Here is a 25067-nt window from a genome sequence, read left to right as displayed (position 1 = left end):
CTTAAATGATATTTCTAAAAATAAAATAATTTTAACTTAAATATGGGAGATTCAAATATAAAACACTATAGACTAAAATCCCAAGAATAGGATTTAAAACATTTTTTTAAACCTAGATAAGTAGTAGATGGCACACGTTTCCACATGGATAGCCCTTGGCACCTGGCCCAGATTTTATGGGTTTATTTCTTGCCTAGTGGTTTGTAGCTGTCCCTTTTTATTGTAGAAATGGAGCTCTGGTATTAGGAGTCTGGAAGGGATGTGGTCATTCCAGCTCCTTCAGTGATGACAACTCTGACTAAAAGAACCATCCTACCCTTCTTGAGTCACATTCCTGCCAAGTGCTCTGTTACTGCAGGTTACCATGCTGGCGTAAGGATGCAGATGAGGCTAATAATATATTGGGATTTTCAAAACTATCATGAGTCAATCATAGGTTTTCCCCACTTAGAAAACTGATAATCAGGCATAGTCTGACTTCTTTAGCTACTTCTTTTTCCCTCATCACTGCTGCTATTGGTGTAGTGTTTTAACCTGATTTTTCTTGCTTTAATAAAGGTATTTCAGGTGGCTGAAGGGGTGGACAGGGAATATAGATTTTCTCAGAATGTAAATATTCCAAGAACAGCCAAGATGAAAAATAAGAAAAAATATAGAGATGGCTATTATATCACTGGTTAATATACTTCTTTTATATAACATTTTCACAGTAAATATAATTTATTTAACCATGCTACAGCTTGTCGTAGTATAGTTCATGCTTTAGAAAGCCCGCAGGCTTTATTTCACTTACTCTTTTACTATTTGTCTTTCATATTCTAGAATCTAACTCCCCTCATTTCATAGCATACATGTTGTACTGGTGTAGAACTGGATAATAAACATTTCCAAAGGAACTCCAGTATTCATCACATCCTTGTAAAATTATTACTTCCTTCTTTAGTGAACCACTTTGCTAATATTAGGATGCATGCCATAGTTCACAGCCATATAAGGATCTATTTATCTATATTAAGAACTAAATTCCCAACCCACCTCTTTACCCTCAGGAAGGTGTGATTTAAAACTTGATCCAAAAGCAATGTGATAGTTTTATGTATAATTATATTGTTTTTGTTAACGGAAGAACAAGAATGAAGAACATACTGTAGTAGAATAGTATGCTCCTTTCCACTAGATGGAAGTATGAGATAACCAGATGTAAGAGTCTTTTATAGCTGAACTGGAATATGCAAACTCTTCAGCGAATTCTTACCAAATAAAGAATTCTGACCAGTGTGTGCACAAGGCAAGTATTTAGCCTCTCTACCTTCATATCTCTGACACTCTGTCTCTTTCTTTCTCTCTCTTTCTGGGACTGTATAAATCAGATCTAATGTTTTCAGTTTGCATACCTCACCTTAAGAAAACAGGACACAAAAATCAATAATTATTTAATAATGTGTTATTTGGCAAAGAGTTTTTTAGTTGTTTTGTTTTTTGCTAATTTTCTGATGTAGAGAAATCCAATGATTTATATTAATTTTAAATCCTTAAGACTTATTAAACTCTTAATGATGGTGATACATTTTTATATGATCAGTCATAGCATGTGTGGTTAACAACAGTTTAGTTTCTTCCTTTCTGATGAATCCTTATGACTTGTATTTCTCTGAACTTTCTTACTGCTTTGGTTAGTAACAGGACAAAATGAATGAAGTCACGATGGCAAGGTTGCTTTCTTGCTTCAGATCCTAAAATGAATGCACTAAGTGTGATGGATGCTGAGTCTTGTGGGTTTTTTTTTTTCCAGAAACCCTTTCTAAAATCCTAATTCCCTTCTACAGCTAAAATTACTTTAAAATGTAATCAGAAGAAATGTTGAAACGTATTGAATCCTTTTCCTATATCTGACGGGAAGCAAACATTTATCTTATCAGTTTCCGCTGTTATTTTTATTTTCCTTCTTTTTTACTTTAGGTTTAGTCTGAATTTTTCCTAACTTCCTGAATTAAACACTTAGCTTATTAATTTTTATTCTTCTTTCTAATTTGAGCATACCTTAACTATAAATTTCCTCCTCAGCATCCCTTTAGTTGTGTTCTACAAGTTTCAGGAAGTAATATTTTTGCTTTCTTTTTTCCTAAAATGATTTTGGTTTTAATTTCTATTGTGATTTTTTCTTTCAACATTGAATTTTTTAAGAGGCTTTTAAAAAAAAGTACTTTGTAGTTACATTTTTGCTGATGATTTCTAACATAATTGCATTCTGTTCAGATAATGTGGTTGATGATGTGTCCTTGGGCATTTCTTGAGCCTTGCTCTATGGCATAGTAGACTTTTAGATTTTCAAAGTGTTTCAAATAACTTATTAAAAGAATATATGTTCTCCAATCACTGGATATGATATTTTTATGTGTCTGTTAGATCAAGCTTGATAATTGTGTTATTCAAATATTCATTTCTAATTTTTTTAGTCTCACCATAATGATGGGTTTGTTCATTTATTTCTTATAGTTCTGTTACTTTTGCTTATATATGTTGAAGTTAGGTTATTAGGTTGTATTAAGTTCAGAATTGTTATATCATAGAAGTGTTTTTAAATGTTTGTTACAATGAAGTGACTCTCTTTATTAGTCATTAAAGGAAAAAGCATTAATTGTATGATATTCATATAGGTATCTAACTTACATTTTGTTGGCATTTACCTGGTTAATCTTTTTGCATCTTTATACTTTCATCCTTTCTGTGTGTTTAAACTTTAAGCATTTCTTACAGACAGCATATTGCTTAATTTTGTTGTATTATCCTTCTGAAAGCCTTCATCTTTCAGCTGGAGAAATAGGTCCATTTATTGTGACTGTTGATATGCTTGGGTTATATCAACCATCTAATTTTTGCTTTCTGCATGTCCTAATTGCCTCCGTTTATTTTTTTCTCCTCTCTTATTTGACTAATTACATCTTTATACTTTCATTCCTTTTTCTTTTAGTTTAGCAATTACATTTCTTTCTTTAGTTATCTAGGTATTTTAACATACATGTTTAACCTCTAATGTTAATCTATATCTTCAGTATCTTCCTGAACAATATAAGGACATTAGAATGTTTTTTTAAAACTCAGATTCCTCCCTCTAACTTATATGCTATCATTGCCCTGTATTTTAGTACCAGTATATGTTTTTAACCCCACAAAGTCTCTCTACTCCTCTGTTTTCCTCTGTCACCTTTTCCAGCTTCTGCTCCTTTACCAGACTCCTTCCTGAGTCCTCATCTTCTTCCTCTGCTCTTCCCCCAGGAAGTGAAAGTGACCTGTTCAATTAACTCCCTGACTTCCAAACTTATATTTTCTATCAGGCTACAGTTTTTAACACTAGATCTATATATCCTGTAATCTACTTGATATCTTTACCCTGTCTCATAGGCATTTCAAACTTATTATTTCAGTTTTGGATAACTTTCACCAACCTTTTGCCCCATACCTCAGATCTGTTCCTTTGCTTTTACGATCTAAGAAATTAATTCCTTTCACCAACTTACTCATCCTGGAAACCTGGGTTCATTTTTTAACAGACTGGACCTTCCCTTCACTATCACTATATGCACAAAGTTTAGTCAGTTTCACATTCAAGGATATCTTAAATTTGTTCCTTTCTTTTTATCTCCAACATCAAATAATCTAGTCCAAGCTATTACACATCTTACCCAGGCCAAAACAATAACCATCCAAGTTGTAAATTCCACTTGCGAAGTAGCAGTAGAATCTCTGTTATTTAGAACCTTGCCATTGCAAATTGGATGCACCATTGACATGTTAACTGGTCTCCCTACTTTCAGTTATGTCTACCCCTAATTCATTCTCCATGTGACAAGTATTACAATTTTTGAAAATGATCTAATCATGTTATTCCATTACTTAAAAGCCTTCTGTGCCTCCTGATAGCTCTTATAATGAAAGCCAAATTTCTACAAGCCCCTGCATGATCTCAGGCTTGCCTACCTCTCCAACCTTGTCACCACCCCATTTACTTACCTCACTGTAGTCATACCAGACTTATCTGATCATGGGACCTAAGGGCACAATCTCTTTCCTAATTCAGGACCACCACAAATACTCTTTCTACCCAGAATGTCTGGAGGCTTTTCTTCTCCTTTCATTACCTCTTCTCAAATACACACACATACACAATTCACACATCCTTCAGATCTCAACGTAAATGTCCCTTTCTTATGGAGTAATGTTCTTATGGAGTCCTCTCCTCACCAGTTCTAAGTCAAAATTATACCCTCTCGGGCTTCTCTGGTGGCTCAGTGGTTGAGTCCGCCTGCCGATGCAGGGCACACGGGCTCATGCCCTGCATGGGAAGATCCCACATGCTGCGGAGCGGCTGGGCCTGTGAGCCATGGCTGCTGAGCCTGCGTGTCCAGAGCCTGTGCTCCTCAACGGGAGAGGCCACAACAGTGAGAGGCCTGCGTACCGCAAAAAAATAAATTAATTAATTAAAATGAAAAAAATAAAAAAATTATACCCTCTCAAAGTATCCTGTACTTTTCTTTCTTATCACAAATGCAATTATAGGTGTGTGTGTGTGTGTGTGTGTGTTTGTATGTGTGTGCATTTTTTAATGTCTGTCTCCCCACCAGGTGGTAAGTTCTAGAATGTCAGAGACTGGGCCTAATTTTTTCACTATTATGTCCTACTATCAAGTTCATTGCTTAGCACATGGACACTCATATACATTGCATGAATGAAAGATTACATGCCAGACCAGTCTGGGGAAGGGAGTCGGTGTCCTTCAACTATAAGAAGGCCAGAGACTTTATCTGTCTTCTTATACATAAGGGAGCGCATGATAGGTGATCACTACGTGTTTGAAGAAATAAAAGAAGGGGGAAGGAAAGGGAAGGAAAGAGAAAGGAGAAAGGAAATAGAACATGAGAAAAGAGAGGAAAGGAAATTGGAAAGGGGACAGAAAGGAAATGATAAAAGCTAAACCTAAATCTTGGATTACCGTCCTTGATCAGAAAAGGATATATCAACCTCCTTCTCTCTCACTTAGGGACAAAAACAAAAACAAAAACCCATGGGCAATGGCTGTTATCATGCAGTAAAATATGAAGCTGCTTACTCTGATAGTTTTTTGGTGATTTTGTTTTATTTATATATCTGGTTGAGAGAATGAGGAATACCAGATGGGGTTATCCTCAGACATGCCCCCTTGAGCATGCACTTTTTAATCAAAACCTAACTTTTTTCAAAGTCTTATAAAGCGAAGATGCATTTATATGTTTCCTTGTTTAAATTTATGGATGGCTACTTGTAATCTCCTCACCCTACCCAAGACTTGACTTTGCATACCATTATGTGGAATATTTGTAAAAGTATATTTTGAACTATATATGTATGACTGATTAGATCTAATTAATCATTGCCTGCTTATCTGCAAAATTATAGAAAAATATGTCGTAACTGCAAGTGTGGCCAAGAAGAGCATGATGTCCTCTTGAGCAATGAAGAGGATCGAAAAGTGGGGAAACTTTTTGAAGACACCAAGTATACCACCCTGATTGCAAAGCTAAAATCAGATGGAATTCCCATGTATAAACGCAATGTTATGATACTGACCAATCCAGTTGCTGCCAAGAAGAATGTCTCCATCAACACAGTTACCTATGAATGGGCTCCTCCTGTCCAGAATCAGGCATTGGTAAATAATAAGGGGGTGGGAAGTCCCGGTATTAAACTTCATGGGCTACTTATTTAGGGCAATTCCTTTAGTGACCCTAATCGACCTCAGGTCTATTATTTTTCTGGGGTCCCCATTACTTTGACTTACAACTCCTATTGGTCTTTTGAAAGTAAGATTAGATACCTCATAAAATTTTTGACTACCTAGATAATCTGTGTTAACTTTTTCAAAGAAATGGTCTGACATTTTCAATAATTAAATGAAAAACAGATGTTTTGTATAAATCTAGTAACTTCTATGTTACTCTTGAGAAGATTTCTCTTAAGATAGTTAAGAATATCTAAAGAATAGAATTTTCTTTCATTTTTTATAATTCAAAAGATGTTCAACACTATATTTCTTTTACTATGTAAGGCAAAAAAATGCAATTTTGTGTCAAGGTACTTCCACTAATACAACAACTAGAGGAGACATTTGGAAATCTTTTAAGAAGGTTAGTTAAATCATAAGAGTGAATCTTGTGATATCATTTTCTTATAGTGATGAAAATACTGATGATCCTTAGACCATTCTAAACACGCTGCCTAAAAAATTGTATTCTCTTGCAACTATACAGTTGTGTTTTTTTGGTTTTTTTGGGTTTTTTTTTGTGGTACGCGGGCCTCTCACTGTTGTGGCCTCTCCCGTTGCGGAGCACAGGCTCCGGACGCGCAGGCACAGCGGCCATGGCTCACGGGCCCAGCCGCTCCGCGGCACATGGGATCTTCCTGGACTGGGGCACGAACCCGAGTGCCCTGCATTGGCAGGCGGACTCTCAACCACTGCGCCACCAGGGAAGCCCTTTTGGTTTGTTTTTTAAAATTTTTATTGGAGTATAGTTGATTTACAATGTTGTGTTAGTTTCAGGTGTACAGCAAAGTGATTTTAGCACATGTAAACATTAAAAGAAACTGGAAAAAAGAAAAGCTTTAATTTCATGAAGAAAAATGTGTTCATTTTTACTGACCTCAATCTATTTATTGTACCATTTTTAACGTGTTAACATCTCAAGATACTAATATTATGAAGATCAATTGTTAGTAATGGATAAAACTGACTTCTTTCTTCAGTATTTTGATTCTAATGAGTGTTGTAAAATATCATTTATATGATGGCCAAGGCATCTCCCAGTTAACACCGGTCTCCTTGTGGTCTAGGCCAGGCAGTACATGCAGATGCTGCCCAAAGAGAAGCAGCCAGTGGCAGGCTCAGAGGGGGCGCAGTACCGGAAAAAGCAGTTGGCAAAGCAACTTCCTGCTCATGACCAGGACCCTTCAAAGTGCCATGAGTTGTCTCCCAAAGAGGTGAAGGAGATGGAGCAGTTTGTGAAGAAATATAAGAGCGAGGCTCTGGGAGTAGGAGATGTCAAACTACCCTGTGACATGAACGCTCAAGGGCCCAATAAAACATACATTCCTGGAGGGGATAGAAGCACCACGACAGCGGTAGGGGCCATGGAGGACAAATCAGCCGAACACAAAAGAACTCAGTATGTAAGTGATAACAGTCACCATGTTGGGCCAATTGGTATATTTTACAGGTTCATTCCATTTCTTTGAATGGCTGGTGGGGGGGCGGGGTCGACGGGGAGGAATACAGTTACTCTGTTTCCAAAAGGGAGTAGATGAGGGAAATAAATTGAATTATAATTCAGTTTAGGCTTATTTTAGAGAATTATCTACCATGTTTGAAGCCTTGGTCTAAAGCCAGGTTTTCTGATTATCTGTTGCCGAAGATAATTGTGAGTTTTATGTATACATAGCAGTTAGCATTGGTGTCGTGCTGGAATACAACATACAATCTAGAGTCTGTTTCTAAACATAATTTTGATGTTAATTGTCTATCTCTTCCCATAAATAAGAATAATACATGCTTAGGTTAATTCAGTTTTGCTTGTGAGAACATGCCTAAAATTCAAACTTAAATTTATGTGGATATATGGTCAATCATACTTTTAAAAAGTCTCTCTAGAGAGGGATATTGAAGTCTTTTTTTTAATGCCTTGAAAGTAGAAGCAAATTGTGACACAGATGAACAAAAAATAAGAACTAAACTTACTGTAATGTGTTTCTCACAGATCCCGTTAGCACATCAACCAACAAGGCTTAGTCCTGTATTAAAAAAAAGAAAAAATAAGTACAATAATTTCTGAAGTAGTCATTTTTGAGAGAACTACTAAAATTGAAGTGAAAATTACTATTAGCCTTTTTCCATAAGCAGCTTTAATTCAGAAAACAGTGCTGTGTTACACGTAAGGGTGCAAGAATTAGGTTTGGAGAAGCTGGAGAAAGCCTAGAGATTCCTTTTCACAAATACTAACACCATATTGCCTACATGGACAAATTACTGATTTCAGTAGAAATTATTTCTCTTGAAAGTGGTTTCTCTGAATTCCTACTAAAACTGTTGATGAGAAATGCCAGTCTTAGGATGACTAGATTGTTTTGGCTGGTTTCGCTTTCAGTCCTGCTACTGCTGCACACTGAGTATGAAGGAAGGAGACCCAGCCATCTATGCTGAAAGGGCCGGCTACGATAAACTGTGGCACCCAGCTTGTTTCGTCTGCAGTACGTGCCATGAACTCCTGGTCGACATGATTTATTTCTGGAAGAATGGCAAGCTGTACTGTGGCAGACATTACTGTGACAGTGAGAAACCCCGGTGTGCTGGCTGTGATGAGGTATGTTCTCTGGGGCCACCTAAATGCAGGCTCCTTTTTGCACCCATCTATGGTTTCTCCACCATGGTAACCAGGCCACCCTTAGCGAGAAGGTAAGATGAATTAACCAAGCATTAGTTGCTTTATTTATATCCAAAGAAGTTGAATGAAAAAAACTTTAAATTTCAGTCATTTTGAGTGTCCATGTTAACTGAGTTACCTAATGAAATACTGTCCAGAAACGTAAAAGATTGATTTGAACTAAACTAAATGATCACCCAAGTTCAAGCTTTCGGTTGTTTTCAGACTTCACACCCCAAAAAGTTGACTGATATTCCTTGTGGATCTAAATCCCTTATTGGTCTAAAGAACCTAGCTTGGTTATTTGTAGTAAAAAGGAAAAAACATGATTGATCTTTTATTTTTATCCTCTTCCCAGCTAATATTCAGCAATGAGTATACCCAGGCAGAAAACCAGAACTGGCATCTGAAACACTTCTGCTGCTTTGACTGTGACAACATCCTAGCTGGGGAAATATACGTGATGGTCAATGACAAGCCCGTGTGCAAGCCCTGCTATGTGAAGAACCACGCTGTGGTAAGAGACATCTTGGGATGTGGTAGCCTTGACCTGCCTTATTTAAGCCTCCTACAAAGGAGAAACAGAGAGCACTACTCTTAAGTAGGAAACACGTGATTCCTACCATAGGGTGTTAAAATCCAGGTAATTCAAAACAATACATGCACTGACTAGGATGAACCACCTCAAGATTCTACCTGTGCAGTTTACACTATAAACTGCTACTTGATAATAAAATCCCCACCAAAAAAAAGTTCCTTAATGGGAGTGAGATTGATTGATTCTCATCATACAGATCAGATTTCACTTAAATTAAGGTATTTAGGGGCTTTTCATATTGCTTTAGCTCTATTTTAATGTTTATATTTCTGTTCTTGTTACCAGATCACCCACTGTGGCTTTGTTTTTGCTACCTGTAGATTGTACAGTACCTATTTCTTAAACTCTCATTGAATTTATATATATAACAAAATTTGACTTGCATATTTATATTTATTTGCATGAGCCAAACATTCAAATATTTAATGTGAAAGTATATATATATATATATATACACACACACACATACACCCTGCTTACACAGAGCTTTTGTTGAATGATTGCCCAGAGATAGATAAATAAAGAGTAGATAAAGAAAGAGTTGGCCATATGTGGTAAAGCTTATAACCCAGGGGGTATTAAAAGGATAGATGTTTACTTTATATGCAGATAAATAAGTACTAGTTAAAGATCTCCCTGAGCTATCAAGTAGAGGAGACTCCTAGCTAAGGAATAAAATGACATATTTATTATGTATAGTTCTCGGAGTATGATACAATGAAAATACGGTAAGAAGTTTTGGTGTCAGTGCCAGTTTTCAACCTTTACCCACTGCCCCCAGATATAATCTATCAGCTATCATCTTCTATCAACTCTGCCTCATCGATATATCTCAGATTCTCACAGTTACAACTACTCTACTTCAGATCTTTATTTTTTTGTTGTTTGGATTATTGTAGTGAACTCAAATTTGGCCTCCCCACTTCCATTCTTCTTGTTCAAAGCCACCTTCCATAAAGATGGAAGATAATCTTTCTAAAATGAAAATCTGATCATTAAGCCTTGCTTAATAGATCCAGCCCCTTCTTATCTGTCCAGCCATTTCTACTAGTTATCTAACCCAAATCATACATTTCCCAAGTTACCTGCATTTCATAGTTTATACACTGTGCTTTGTCTTCTGCTCACACTAATTCCTTTGTCTGATATGTCCTCCTAGTCCCTGTTGTTTTTTTAACTTATTTATTTATAATTTTTTTTTTAGCCACACCACACAGCTTGTCGGATCTTAGTTCCCCAACCAGGAATCAAACCCAGACCGCCGGCGGCAGTGAAAGCTCTGGGTCCTAATCACTAGCCCACCAGGGAATTCCCTCCCTGTTTTACTTGAACTGTGCCTGCACATTCCTCCAGACTCAGTTTAGGCTTAACTTTTTTTCAGAACACCTTTCCTGATTCCCTACCCCAAGCTCCACCCCTTTCTCTCTGGCTAGGCTGGATGCCTCTCTTCCCACAGGACTCTGTGTATGCTTGCCCACGTGTGTGTAATTGTTAATATCATTCATCTGTCTCTTCCACCAGACTGTAAACAGCTGGAGGATAGAGCTTGCCTCTTTATTTTCACACCCTCAGTGTTTGTACTTAGGAGATGTTTGAGTGACTGACTTGTGTTTTAACATTTCTCATTTGCTTTGGGGGTCAACATGGACCTTCCTTATACCTGGGGATAAGATGTTGAATCATCATATGGCCTGATACGTCATTTAGCTAAAAAAAAAACGCTTCTCTAAATGTTGTTGCAACAATTTCTCTACAGAAGAAGATTATCATAATGTGCATTTTACACATTACAGGGGTATGTTACCTTGGTTTCAAGGAATAGAATGTAAACTCCATGAGGGCAGGGATTTTGTCTGCTTTTTTTCTGTTCTATTTCCAACACTAGAACAACACAGTAGGTACTCAGATATTTATAGAACAAAGCTGTAAACAGATGAAGCTCCTTTATTGTTACAAGCTTCTTTCCATTGCATTGCAATAATCATTGGAGAGGAATAACCACAGATATGATTAAAAAGAGAATGAGAATCTCTAAATTATTTAGCTTTATAATATGGCATGATTTCTTTTAGAAGGTTTACTTTCTCTGTAAGATACACTATTGCCATTTGCTTAATATTAAAATGAACATATCTATCCATCACCTGAATAAACCTTAGCTGATAGCAAAGAGAGGTACCCATGCAACATGCTAAATGATATAAAAATTGGAAGATTATCTAGTTCAGGGAATTGATCTGCTTAGATCTTTTAATCTTAAAAAGAAAAAAAAAAAGGAGTGAGAATACAAATTATTTTTAGACCTGAAGCCAAGAACCCAATTCAAAACAGGGCTTTTCTGAGGAAAAAATTAACATGGAAGGAAGAAAATGAGAAATAACTTAGTTTGTCTCTTCATAGTCTCTGGAATTCTAGTCTCAAATGGCCACCCCCAGAATTCACATCTCTGAGATTTCACAGGATCCTCCTGCTAGAGAGCACATTACATCAAGTGTCATTATCAATTTTATATTGTGTATACAAATAAATAAAAAGTAGGAGGGATTGAAGGAAATAAGAACTTATTGAATTATTAGCGGTTTAATTAAGAATCCAGGAAAGGGCTTCCCTGGTGGCGCAGTGGTTGAGAGTCCGCCTGCCGATGCAGAGGACACGGGTTCGTGCCCCGGTCCGGGAAGATCCCACATGCCGCAGAGCGGCTGGGCCCGTGAGCCATGGCCACTGAGCCTGCGCGTCCGGAGCCTGTGCTCCGCAACGGGAGAGGGCACAACAGTTAAGAGGCCCACGTACCGAAAAAAAAAAAAAAAAAAAGAATCCAGGAAAAATCTAATGCCAAGCAGAAAGTGGTGAAGTACATCATCTCCCTGACTGGTCCTGGAGTCTCCAGACCTTTGGTTGGGACCTGGGCAGCTTTCAGATCTATGAAGAATGAGGGATTGGTAGTTTTTACCTGGGATCATGTCAGACTTTGGGATGAATGGCAATCAAATTATTAATAAAACTAAATTTCATGAAGCCCACAAACCCTAAATTCCTATACCATTCAGCGTGCTAATTATTTTTTTTTTTTACCAAAACAATTTCCTTAATTTTACGTGCAGTTGAACAGTAGTTATCACTTTTTTTTTAATTGCAAACGAAAATGTGAGTTTTGAAAAATTATAAAAAGATCTACAAACATGAGAGGGCTGAGATAAAGAAGGTAGATCATGGTCTAAAATCAAGGGAATAAAAACTTGAGTGTGAAATACTTCTATTGTACACAAACAAGTTTTAAAATATTGAAAAAATAATATGAAATATAGAAAACAACAAAGGGCAACATTCTAAATGAATTACAAAGCTATAAAAAATGAATATACACAAAAGCAATTGCTTGCATGGTGCAGCTACAAATTAGGAGTATGTTTGTAATCAAAACACTCATTTTTGTTGTATTCAGGAATAGTGGATCGATAATGCAAAGAGAGTATCTCCCTTGCTTCTCAGGGAAGATTGGGTTGACATAACCTGTGAATTAAGGAGCTACAATCTCTGTAATTAGAAGCCTTGTAGTTCTAAAAAATATGGAAAGTATATTGCAGGTCTGAAGTGAATATTTATAACAAGGCCTCACTTCACACCCTAAGCCAGTTCACCCACTGAGTGGCAGCCACACTTTCAGGTCTTTTCAAGTAAGAAGGCTTAGGCTAAATGACCTTCCTCAACCCACCCACCCCTCATCTCTCAGGAATTCCTGACAATCACATTAAGAGACCAAGGGTGTGGAAGATTAGTCACTTTGATGTAATGCTGGACAATATTGTTGGTTTCTTCATTTGTTATAAAATATTTAAAACAAAAACTTTAGACACATTGATTTATAATATATATAAACAAGAAGGCATATGAACTATCTAGTGTTTTGGAGCTCTCAACTGGGTAGTTTTGTTTTCTGCTGTAATATTGCCAGTTATTCATTCATTTTCTTTCTATACATGTCCAACTAAAGAAGAAAATTATGTGTGTTTGTGGGTATGGATGTGTGTATGTCATATGTTTATTTTTACATAACATACATGTACACTGAATGGTATATGGAATGTGTTAATGTTCCATGATATTAGATTATACATAAATTATGACATGACAGAAGCCAGTTAACTACAAGTTATATTTTTAGTGCAAACTCATTATTCTCAAACACTGTCAGTACTTTTTGACTGAGTCCTTAATTACTTTGAACATGATTTTCATCTACTACTGTCTAGAAATTAGTGGTGTTAATAATCTCATGTGTCATAGGTAAGACTGGTAAAATTACCACTTCAAAGCTTTAGTGAGTGACGAAAAATCTCTTTTTTTTAAGCCCATTTTTTAGAGCAGTGTTAGGTTTACAACAGAATTGTGAAGGAGATACAGAGATTTCCCATATCCCCCCTACTCCCCTCACATGCATCGCCTTGAGCATGATCCACATCACTCACCAGAGTGGTACGTTTTTTAACAAGGGTGAATCTACATGGACATAAAGCATAATCACCCAAAGTCCACAGTTTACCTTAGGGTTCACTGTTGATGTGTATTCCATGGGTTTGGACAAATGTATAGAATGGTCAAATGACATATATCCATCATTGCAGTATCATACAGAATATTTTCACTGGCCTATAAGCCCTCTGTGCTTTGCCTGTTCATCTCTCCTACTTCCCTGTCCCCTACTCCCTACCCCTGGCAACCACTGATCTTTTTATTTTCTCCATAGTTTTGCCTTTGCTAGAGTGTCATATAGTTGGAATCATACAGTATGTAGCCTTCCCAGATTGGCTTCTTTAACTTAGTAATGTGCATTTAAGGTTCCTCCAAGGCTTGACAGTTCATTTCTTTTTAGCTCTGAATCGTATGAATGTACCATAGTTTATTTATCCATTTACCCACTGATGGACATCTTCCAAGTTGTGGCAATTACAAATAAAGCATCCAGGTGCAGGTTTTCGTGTGGACATAAGTTTTCAACTCATTTGGGTAAATACCAAGGAGCATGATTGTTGGATTGTATGATAAGAGTAAGTTTAATTTTAAGAAACTGCCAAACTGTCATCCAAATTAGCTGAACCATTTTGCATTTCCACCAGCAATGAATGAGAGTTCTTATTGTTCCACATCCTTGTCAGCATTTGGTAGTATAGGAAAAATCATAAAACTTTTTTTTATAATTGCTAATGTACAATCTAATAGAATACACTAGAACCAAACACACTGCTTTGGAACTTGCTGTAAAGACTTTTTGCCGTGGGGATATCTTACAAGCACTGAGTCCTGTTTGGACTTCAACTGTTATTTCTCACAGTGTTCCACATATAGACCCCCATTAACAATTGTTGGCTATGAAGGTGAACGAGAAGAAGGTCATTCTCAGTTGTATATCTCTGAGGTTGTCATTCTCAGTTTAATCTGCCATCTGAAGCAATGCACTGAGTTTGTTCTAACATGAAAATGTTACCATCACAGTTCGATCTCTCATCTTCTTTTCTTCTTTGTATAACTGACTTAACAGGTATGTCAAGGATGCCACAATGCCATTGATCCTGAAGTGCAGCGGGTGACCTATAACAACTTCAGCTGGCACGCGTCCACAGAGTGCTTTCTGTGCTCCTGCTGCAGCAAGTGTCTCATTGGGCAGAAGTTCATGCCAGTAGAAGGGATGGTTTTCTGTTCAGTGGAGTGTAAGAAGATGATGTCTTAAGAGGAGGGTACCAAGTAATATTGAGCCATAGCTAACTAGAGTGGTCTGCATTTCTACTGTAAAATGCAATTTAGAAAAACAAAAGGAAAAAAAGAAACTATAAAGGAAACCAGGAGATTTTGTTCAGTATCTTTCTTTGATGTTTTTCCTTATCAAATTTTTCATATCAATTTTTAAAACCTGCTTTAAGCATTTGATTTTAAAAATGGTAAAGAGTTTTACCTTTTCTTGGCTTTCCAGATGTAAAATCTTTTGAGTTGGAAGCTTGGGTTTAATCATTCTTCATATTCCTGCCCCCTTTGTGCCAAACACAGTATATATGAAACATTTAAAAGTTAGTATTTGAATGGAAAGATGAGCATTTCATGTTCTATATTCTTTTTCACTTCTTGTATAAAATGAAAAGGAAATTAAACTTGCCCTAATGCCAAGGTTCTACGTTTATTGCCTCATCATATTCACTGAATTTTGTAGCGATACACAATGAATTCTTTTGACGGAGAAAATAGAAATGCAGCATAGTATGAAGAGCCGTTATCATTTTAATGCCTATGCATTTGCTATTTCCTAACTTAGGCAGAGGTGGCTTTATCGCATATCTCTATTTTTTTTATTTGCTCTGCCTCTCAGTATTCTCTTTGTAAGCTGATGACCTCCATCTGTGGCCTTGAATATTTTATTGTCACATGTGGCATCCACACTTTTTAATTCTATAGATGATTTTTGGCTTGGACGTAAAAGCCAAGCCACTCCTTTATATTATGCTTTCAATCCAAAGAACATGCATACTTTTGTATCCAAGAAACTATAACTTGTATTGTTTGCACTTGCCTGCTGTGGTTTGGATAGACATTTTGCATGGTTTTCTTTCTTTTCTAATGGATACTGTCCTATGATGCCTTTTCATGGATATATATCAAATGCCTTCTTTGCCTGTATACTTCCATCCTTAGATATTTCTAATGTTAATTCTGCCTTATCTACTTCCATACATAGCTATGCACTATGAAAATTAAATGGAATGAATGATATGTATATTATTATTCAAAATAAAGTCTCTTTCACTTTAGTACTTGTATCTTTATTCTTCGTATCCTTTTCATTTCAGAGCAAAAAAATCCTTCTGCAATTAAGCATTTGTTACAGCAGGGGGCGGTGTTTCCAAGCATAAAAAAATAACCCCCCACATAAAGGCTACTTCTGACAAAACAGGACAGAAACTAGGCTTTTCATTATGGTGAAGGGATAAATTTTATGAAACTTTATAATAAATGAAAGCATTTAAATTGTTGGTTTTCAAGTCATGCACGAGTTTTTTCTTTCAGGAAAAAAATGTCATTTTAATTGAAGTTTGGGAAAGCTGTATTTTCTTGAGGTAAGTCTAACAAGTATTACTCTTATACTTAAATTGCAACTCTGTTTGGTTTTCTAAGAATTTTTTCATGGCAGCCTATTGTGAAAAGGGAAGCAAATGTGGAATAGTTTTAACTTCATTCTTCCTAATATTAGCAGGTCATGAGATTTCTTTTCTTCTTAGTCTGAAGCATTTGTCATAGCAGGAGTAGCACTTTTCTCTGACACATACCCAGAATAATTTGACTTTTATTTTTTTCAGCTCATGTCTGTTTGGCTAATAGCGCTTCTCCTAAATTCCACAGCCAGCTCCCCCGGCCCACCCTACCCCGCACTCACTAACATACAGATATCTGCACTTACTCCCTCTGCACTGTGCCTTCCCCAGCCATGAAAAGAGTGTCTTGAACACATCACCTTATCTAAGAAGTACTCTAATCCTGCATACTATCACAGATATCACAGATATCCATCATTGTCTATAAATATCACTTTATGCTTTCTCTCTTTTACCCTTATCTCAAATGGCAACAGATATATTTCCATCTTTTCCATGAAGTTGAACAACTTAATTTTCCCACACATGGCTAAGTGGGAATAAATTGAAAAAATTTCTTTGCATGCTAACAGGCCTACTCCACATGTCTGCCTGCGCAGCCTGCACTCTCCTGCGGCTGAGATTGAATCAGGCTGTTTTGGAGATGTAGAGGCTCAAGAAATTTGACTAAATCCATCACTTACTACCTGAGACACTGATTGCGTGTCTATTAGGCATTTCCTAAAAGAATAAACTACTTTGCCTGAGAAATACAGAACCACTTGTTTTGACTCATTACCCTGACTAAGTTTTAGTTTGGCTTTCTAATACAACAGAATGAACTGTAATGAAATGTAATGCAAGAGAATGTGCACCATTGTTAATTGTTAATCAGATTTTTTTTAAAGGGGTTTTTCAAATACTTTGTCCTATAAGCACTTAACAAGAGTGTAAGATGGTTACTAGATTCTATAATTTTTATTTTTCCTCTAGCCCTTAGGATATGTTCACCGCCTCACTTTCCACCATCATTTTATATTCTGCATTGACCTCAATTCTAGATAATGGCTTACTTGGTACTGGCGCCAGAGTTAAATCCTTCCTTTGCAATGGGGAAAAGATAGGAAAGTAATAAATATTTCTATCTGAATGTGTGCATTTTTTTCTTCAAAAATAGATAATGAAGAATAAACTTTTGGTCTACTTATTTCTTATGGGGTCAATAAATAGAAATTTCTATCATCCAAATCTCATTTACGTTCTATTTTTCAGATACATATAGCTTATCCATTTTTTGTACTCAATATAGCAGGCATTTGACTAACATGTCTATGTAGTTAGCAGTTGAGAGACCCTTACCCTGAAAGGGACTAGACAGGGAGGAAAAGAATACCAGAATATGAACCATGATAAAGGCACCACAGACAGTAAGAAAAGAAATGCCTTTTTCCCTTCTGCAGAAGCCAACATCTTGGATATTAAAAGGTATAATGATGACTTCTGATTCTCTTATTCCCCTGTTCAGCCGTGGGTACTTGAGAATAACAATGTTGGATGAGGAAAGAGAAGGGAGATATTTCTTTCCTGAGACCCAGGAAGTTCAAAAGAAGATTTTGACACATCAGTTGCTAAAGTATATTGAAGTAATACATTTATCATCCTTATTGGAAGAATGAGACATGTTAGAATGACTAATCATGAACTCATTCACAGAATCTGCACATAGCCTGTTCATCTCTAAGCAGAAGGATTTTGCTCTTAACCTTTGAATACAGTTGTAATTTTGAGAAATCAGTGGATTTGGTTATCCAATCCCTTTAAGAAATACAAGTTACTCAAAGAGACTCTAGTCATCATACTTTTTGGTATGGTATCTTTTTTTATTTTTTTTGGAAATGAGGGGATGAGGGTTGTTTTTCCTTTAATGAACTCTATCTGAAACTTCTGTGACTCTGAAGTCTTCAAGCACAGGTTTCCAAATCTGACTTTGAAGTATTTCAGCCCAATTTCACCAAAGGCAAGAAATTCATTATTGACTCATTCTTAAGGAATTTTCAACATGCAGTGTTTAAGCTCATCCAGCTTCACCATGGTTACCAAAGAGACACCACAGCCCAAGATCAGCATTAAGCCTCTGTCTCAAGATGCCCTGGCATATCTGAACTTGTCTTCTGGCTATTCACTTAATTCCTTGGAAAACTTATGACTCCATCAATGTCTCCATAAAATAGCACTTTACCACAAATTCTTACTAGATATGCCCTGCCCCTCCCTGACGTCTCCCGATTGAAGTGTTCAATGACAACTCTGACGACTGTACTGAATATTCACATATATGAAAGGGGTACATGGGTGTGTTTTGATCAAACAACCTGAAACACATTCTGGCTTGATTAATAGATTTTTTTCATATATTTACTACATGTTTAAATAGCTTTAGCTAATTATTTTGTCTCTTCACGGGGACAACATGTCATTGTAGCTTCTATTTAATCTGATAATGTATTTTGAAACCCTCAAAGCAAGGTATCATTAACCTTTTATATTGTTTTCAATGGCATTTTATGCTGACATTTTTGAAGGATGCTATTGATTTTTCTTCAATGATACTTCCCCCCAGGATATCTCGACCTTCAGACAAATAGCAAAACCAACCTATACCCTGGGGTACCTTTACTAGAGCCAGCCATTATTGAATGCAGAGACATTCGAGTTGATGTCCCCATAAGTAGTGACTAACTGTGAAGGCAACATGGTATAGTTCAAAGGCGGGCTGGGGTCAGGAGTCTAGAGACCTTCTGGCTAAGTCCCACTGATCCTCTCCTCCTCACAGTTACACTGAGTAGGACAGAGGACAAGATTGTTGGATTTGAGGAGTCTAGGAAATAATAGGCCCAAGTGTGGGTTGGACATCTATGAATATATTGAAGTCACCAAGAATAAAAACAGGGAAATCAGTGGAGAGAAGAGTGAGCCAGAGGCTAAAGTCATTTAAAACAAAAAACAAAAATCCCATGAAGGAGTGTCCTGGAATTTGATAGAAGATGGCATCTAAGGGTAGAAATGGGTGGTAAAGTCTGTGGCCACATACTAGATATGCTTCAAAGAGCTGTGATTGTGAGGAAACAAAAAGGAATTAGTGGAAATAACAATGGAGAATGAGGAAGATACCTACCCCACCGGCATTGTGGAATGCCCATATGGGAGAAAAAGTAACTGGCCTCTACTTGAAAGGTCTGGAAGGAAAACCAGGAGTCAGTTGGAGCAAGATGAAGCTGTTGAGAGTACAAGGGAGTTTGCAGTTCACAGAAGTTGAGCATAGAGGTAAATTTAGGGAGTATAGGAAGGCATAGAGCCAAATTAGGGGATTTGCAAAGTAGAATGGATATCAGGTTTCCAAACGAGGCCAAAAAAAATCTAGATACCTGGGGCAAACAGGACTGAGGGGCATACCAAGGTTAGTTTGCTAGAGGAGTATAAGTAATCAATTAGGAATGCTTTTGGTTGTAAGTAACACAGTTAAGAGTAGCTTAAAGACATAGGCTAGCCCAAATTTGGCTCAGAACAAGCTCTTTTTAATCTCTGTGCTCTGCTGTCCTCTATGTGTTGCATTCCATTCTCAGGTTTGTCCTTTCATTCAAGCACCACTCCCTCACATAACAGCATCCAAGATACAAAGCAGAGCAACGGCAAAAGGTTTTACTTTCTTAACAAGGAGATAAATCTTTCCCAGGAGGCACCAGCAGACCTACATAACTTTTCCATTTCATTGGCTAAAACTAGTTCACATGCTCGTCCCCATCTGAAGAAAAGGAAAATAGTAGCTATGGTTGAGTTATCCAATCATAATTCATACCCTGAGAGCTGGGCATATGGCCACCCAGAAGAAAATTAATGTTCTGATAGAGGAAGAGAAGAAATGGCCGTTGAGTAGGCGAATGACAAAAACCACTAAGGTGAATGATCGTTTAGAGTTCAGAGTCTTTAGCTGGAAGGTATGGGATGCCCAGGCAGCTGTTTAGTTCTGAAGCTTGGGGTTTCTGTTGGCCTGTGAGATGAGCCAGGGGCATCATTTGGGGGCACCTTTCTTAGGCAGGATGCCACTTACGTGGCGAGAGATGACATGGAGTCAGAGGAAGAGACACTGTGAAGTCCTTGGGGTGACATTACTAGATTTTGCTTGGCTTGCTCCCCCCACCAGCTCACTCTACCCAATCCATTTTCAAGCTGCAGGACATTGTTACTTCCCCTGTCAAGCTCCCTCACACTCTCTTGATTTCTCTCTCTCTCTCAACCTATAACTTGTTCCTTGGTGCCCCTACCATGCTGACTTATCTGGCCATCTGAAACACATTTCAGTCTGTCTGTGCCTGTCTCTCCAAGACCATAACCAACACTTTAGTGGATAACCTCATTGTTTCTCATCAGGGATATTGTAAGTTCCTTTCAAGCCCTCCTGTTGATAGTCTCACCCTCTCACCCTCATTCTAACTCAGTGGCTCACAAGCTTTAGTATGCAGTTTTGTCCAATAGAACATGAACAAAAGTAAAGCAGTCCCCTTCTAGGCTTGGCCATTAAAACTCAAGATCCCCTAGAAGATGGTGGAGCCAAGAAATAAAGAAGGCCCTTGGACATGCATACTGGAACATATGTGAGCAAGAAACAAGCTTTAACTGTTTTAAGCCACTGAGATTAGGTTTGTTTGTCATAGGAGTTAACCTTTCCTAACTAATACAGATAAATAAAGCAGACTTTTTACTCATTTTACAAACATCCCTTGACTAGGTCATGTGTTATATTGGGATGCTGGGGAACTGGGGGTGAACAAGGCAAGTCTTCTGCTCTCAATTCTCCATAGTCTCATGGAAGAGATAGATAAGTAAACAGAAATTAAAGTAATGAAGGGGACTTCCCTGATGGCGCAGTGGTTAAGAATCCGCCTGCCAATGCAGGGGACATGGGTTCATGCCCCGGTCTGGGAAGATCCCACATGGCACAGAGCAACAAAGCCCATGAGCCACAACAACTGAGCCTATGCTCTAGAGCCCGCACACCACAACTACTGAGCCCGTGTGCCACAACTACTGAGCCCGTGTGCCACAACTACTGAAGCCCGTGTGCCTAGAGCCTATGCTCCACAAGAGAAGCCACCGCAATGAGAAGCCCGTGCACTGCAATGAAGAGTAGCCCCCGCTCACTGCAACTAGAGAAAGCCCGCGTGCAGCAACGAAGACACAATGCAGCCCAAAATAAATAAAATTAAATCTTTAAAAATAAAATAAAATAATGAAGACCTGTCCCCAAGAGAAGACAATGGAAATGATCCCAGAGTGACTGTGATATTGAAATGTTTTCTCTGATAGCAGAAGTTATTTTCACTGTTTTCTTAGGTGAGTGGATGGATAAATAGAAGAAACACTGCAAATACAGAGTCTAAAAGACCTATCACAGTGGGATAGAAGGACAGGGAGGAGTCAAGGACAGCTCCGAAGCCCCAGCCCTGCCAACTGGAAGGATGATGGTAACAACCATAGAGATGGGAAATCCACTTGTGGAGGAGCTAGGTTGAGAAAAAAATGATGGGCTAGCTTTGGAACATGTTGAACTTGAGGCAGGTGGAAGGGTACAGTTTAGAACCTGAAATCTGATGCTCAAGAAAAACCTGTGGCTGCAGATGTAGATAAAGAAGTCAATGGAGGGGCTTCCCTGGTGGCACAGTGGTTGAGAGTCCGCCTGCTGATGCAGGCAACATGGGTTCATGCCCTGGTCCGGGAAGATCCCACATGCCGCAGAGCTGGGCCCGTGAGCCATGGCCACTGAGCCTGCACGTCCTGTGCTCTGCAACAGGAGAGGCCACAACAGTGAGACGCCCGCGTACCACAAAAAAAAAAAAAAAAGAAGTCAATGGATAAAAGTTACATTAGCATCTCATATTAACTTTCAAAAAGGAGCCCGAGTTTCCTTATGAAATATGACTATATGTCAAAGATACTTTTGAAATGATTTCCATGTTACTCTATTTTTTCCAGGGTAAAATTATGACAAGTTTAGTATATTTTCTCTTGAAAAAATAAAAATTATACAAACAGTTTTGGTACTTCCACAATAGGCATTGCAAGTTCTGAACAACCACTTAAACTTTGTCTCAGTTTCTCCTCTATAAAATGAGAATATCAATCCCTATGTGGCAGACTGCATTTTGAAAAATAGCTGTGGTAATAATTCTGGTCCCATATGCTCTTCCAGAACCTTGCCACTCACCATCTGGAGTCTAGCCTCCCTCCCCTTGAACCTGAGCAGGACCTTGTGACTACCTAGATGAAGAAAATGTGGCATGCATCCCTTCCTAGGCTAGGTCATAACAAGTGATATGACCTCTCCAGGCTCTCAAGGGTTATGCCTAGTCACCATAGTGTGAGGAAACCAAAAATAGCCCACCCAGTCCATGTGGAGAGGCCCATGTGGAGAGGAACTAAGGCTCCCAGCCCAATGCCAACATCAACTACCAGAAACATGAGTGAATGATTCTTCAAATAATTCCAGTCCCCAGCTCGAGTCTTCCAGCTGAAACCCTGACATCAGCAGAGAAAAGTTAAACCCATGTGTCCTGACCAAATTCTGGAACCATAGAACCCATGAGCATAATGAACTGCTGTTTGATGTCACAAAATTTTGGGGTAATTTGCTATGCAGTCATGATATCTGTAACACTTATTGAACAGAATTATTATATGCATGTTTTGCAAGAATTCTCCTTTCTGCATTATTATACATAATACATAACATTATACATAAAGAAGCATTTCTACAAAACATGTAAATTTGCTCCAGATACTACAAAATGTTACTTATATAAATGTATTACTTGGGATATTAACTTTCATCCTTTTATCTACCTTTCCTCTCCCTTTGCTTAAGGATTTCTGCAGACATACAGTCAATAAATGTAAATCCATAAACTCCATCTGCAGAGTTTATAAACATCAGAAACAGTTATAATAATCTGGATTCAGAAAACCTGGTGATCAGTATTTCAAGACAGTACATTCCATGGGTTAGGATCATGGTCCTGGAGCAAGTGGAAGGCCTATATCCCTATGAGGAGTCTTCAGGTCTTGATTCCTACTGGACAAATGAAATCCTCAGCACTCCAGCTGCCAAGGTGAGAAACACCTTCAATGCTGCTGAAGATTCAGGGAAAGAACTTAGAATACAGAATACAGGGCCTTGTTTATTCTCCAAATCCTATGAAATAAAAGTCACTTATTTAGGGAAGACTGAGGGGGAATTTATTAATAACCCACAAGTTCCCAAGTACTGTAGGTATAAAACTATATACAATATAGGCCTTGCCCTCAAGAAGTCCACAGTCGCATAAAGGAGACAGACACTTAAACAAACTAGCAATCCATTGTGATAGAAGAGTAGAGATAAAATCTGGAAATTAGCTCAAGAGTTTATCAAAACTTACAGTTTATCAACAAATAATACTATCACAATCAGTGATTTACTCGATTTCTTATAATTTCTTTCTCAAATTTAAGATGCATTACTTCCCTTTAATTGCAGTTTATATAATACCTTCAAAGTATTGAAGCATATGTAAGGGAGTATGTGAATTTTGACAGTCCTGCTTAACAAAGGCATACAGTACATTATTTTATTTCCACACACATTTTCTCTTTTTTTTCTTGTTCCAAACGAAGTTCTGCTAATAGACTTGAAATGGAGCAGGGGGAGGTGCGGGGAAGAGAAGCTAGAGGACAACATAGGACCATAGCAACATACAAGACTTTCATTCTGAATCGATTTTCCATGCCTCACTCTATTTTCCACCAAATGGCACTGCACCCAGCATTTTCCAATATCAGGAAATCCCTTTGCAGTTTTGCAAAATCTTTGAAGTAACTGTAGGGAATTATTGTGAAATCATCATCATCACCATTTAATATTTGTTAAGGATTCTTCTCTGCCCATTCCTACTGATGGCAGCATAAAGCAGAGAAAGCACTACAGGCGGAGCTGCTGACATAAAGTGTTTTATCTTAGAGGGAGAGTTCCGTATTCCCATCGAAAACTGAGAATAATTCTTGCTTCTTCACTTATAAAATGAACATAGGAATTTCCATTACTTATCTCCAGCAAAAAACTCATTGCAAGATAATCACAGAGCCTTATTCGGAGAACTTAATAAGGATTTTACCAAAGGAAGAGTTTAAAGCTTTAAAATGACATTTCTTATTTGTGTGTGTTGGGGCAAGCATTATTAAATGAGAGCAAATTTGGGCTGGAACATTTTTTTTTAAAACAAATTTCATTCATAGTCACTTTCTCCTTTTTAAAATTGCCTTAACATTCTTTTTTTTTTTTTTTTTTTTTTGCGGTACACGGGCCTCTCACTGTTGTGGCCTCCCCCGTTGCAGAGCACAGCCTCCGGACGCGCAGGCTCAGCAGCCATGGCTCACGGGCCCAGCCGCTCCACAGCACGTGGGATCTTCCTGGACCGGGGCACAAACCCGTGTCCCCTGCATCGGCAGGCAGACTCTCAACCACTGTGCCACCAGGGAAGCCCCACCTTAACATTCTTTTGAACAGCAAAGCTAGTCACTGTTCTAAGTGTTTTATACATATACACTCAATCCTTACAACAAACCTTTCAGGTAGGTATTTTTTACTATATCATTTGACAGATAAGGAAACTGAGGACAGTGCAATTATGTAATTTGGCACAAGTCACAGAGTTAGGAACGGGAAGAACTGAAATTCGAACTCTGGCAATCTGCCCCCAAAGTCTGAATTCTTACTCACCTCACTATACTGCCATAGTGAGTACATGTCTCTTCCCTTTCATATAAACTATGTCAGGACCACATAAAAATAGTTTTCTTTGGCTTGTTTGCCCTGTA

At 37.9% G+C, this 25067-nt stretch overlaps 1 protein-coding gene across 1 annotated transcript in view; it reads left to right on the top strand.

The window, feature by feature from the left end:
- The window catches only part of TES (testin LIM domain protein), a 47649-nt gene extending 31816 nt beyond the window's left edge, over nt 1-15833 (top strand). Inside the window, exons 3-7 of the mRNA XM_082661908.1 lie at nt 5434-5686; nt 6865-7200; nt 8172-8387; nt 8806-8964; nt 14582-15833. Of these exons, the coding sequence (XP_082518034.1) occupies nt 5434-5686; nt 6865-7200; nt 8172-8387; nt 8806-8964; nt 14582-14770 (1153 nt within the window). The 3' untranslated portion in view covers nt 14771-15833. The remainder of the gene's footprint in view (nt 1-5433; nt 5687-6864; nt 7201-8171; nt 8388-8805; nt 8965-14581) is intronic.
- Nucleotides 15834-25067: the final 9234 nt, after the last annotated feature.

This window comes from Grampus griseus (genome assembly GCF_964374135.1).
Source record: "Grampus griseus genome assembly, chromosome: 9".
NCBI lineage: Eukaryota > Metazoa > Chordata > Mammalia > Artiodactyla > Delphinidae > Grampus > Grampus griseus.
The sequence above is the reverse complement of the archived record's forward strand: the minus strand, read 5'-3'. Positions and strand labels throughout refer to the sequence as shown.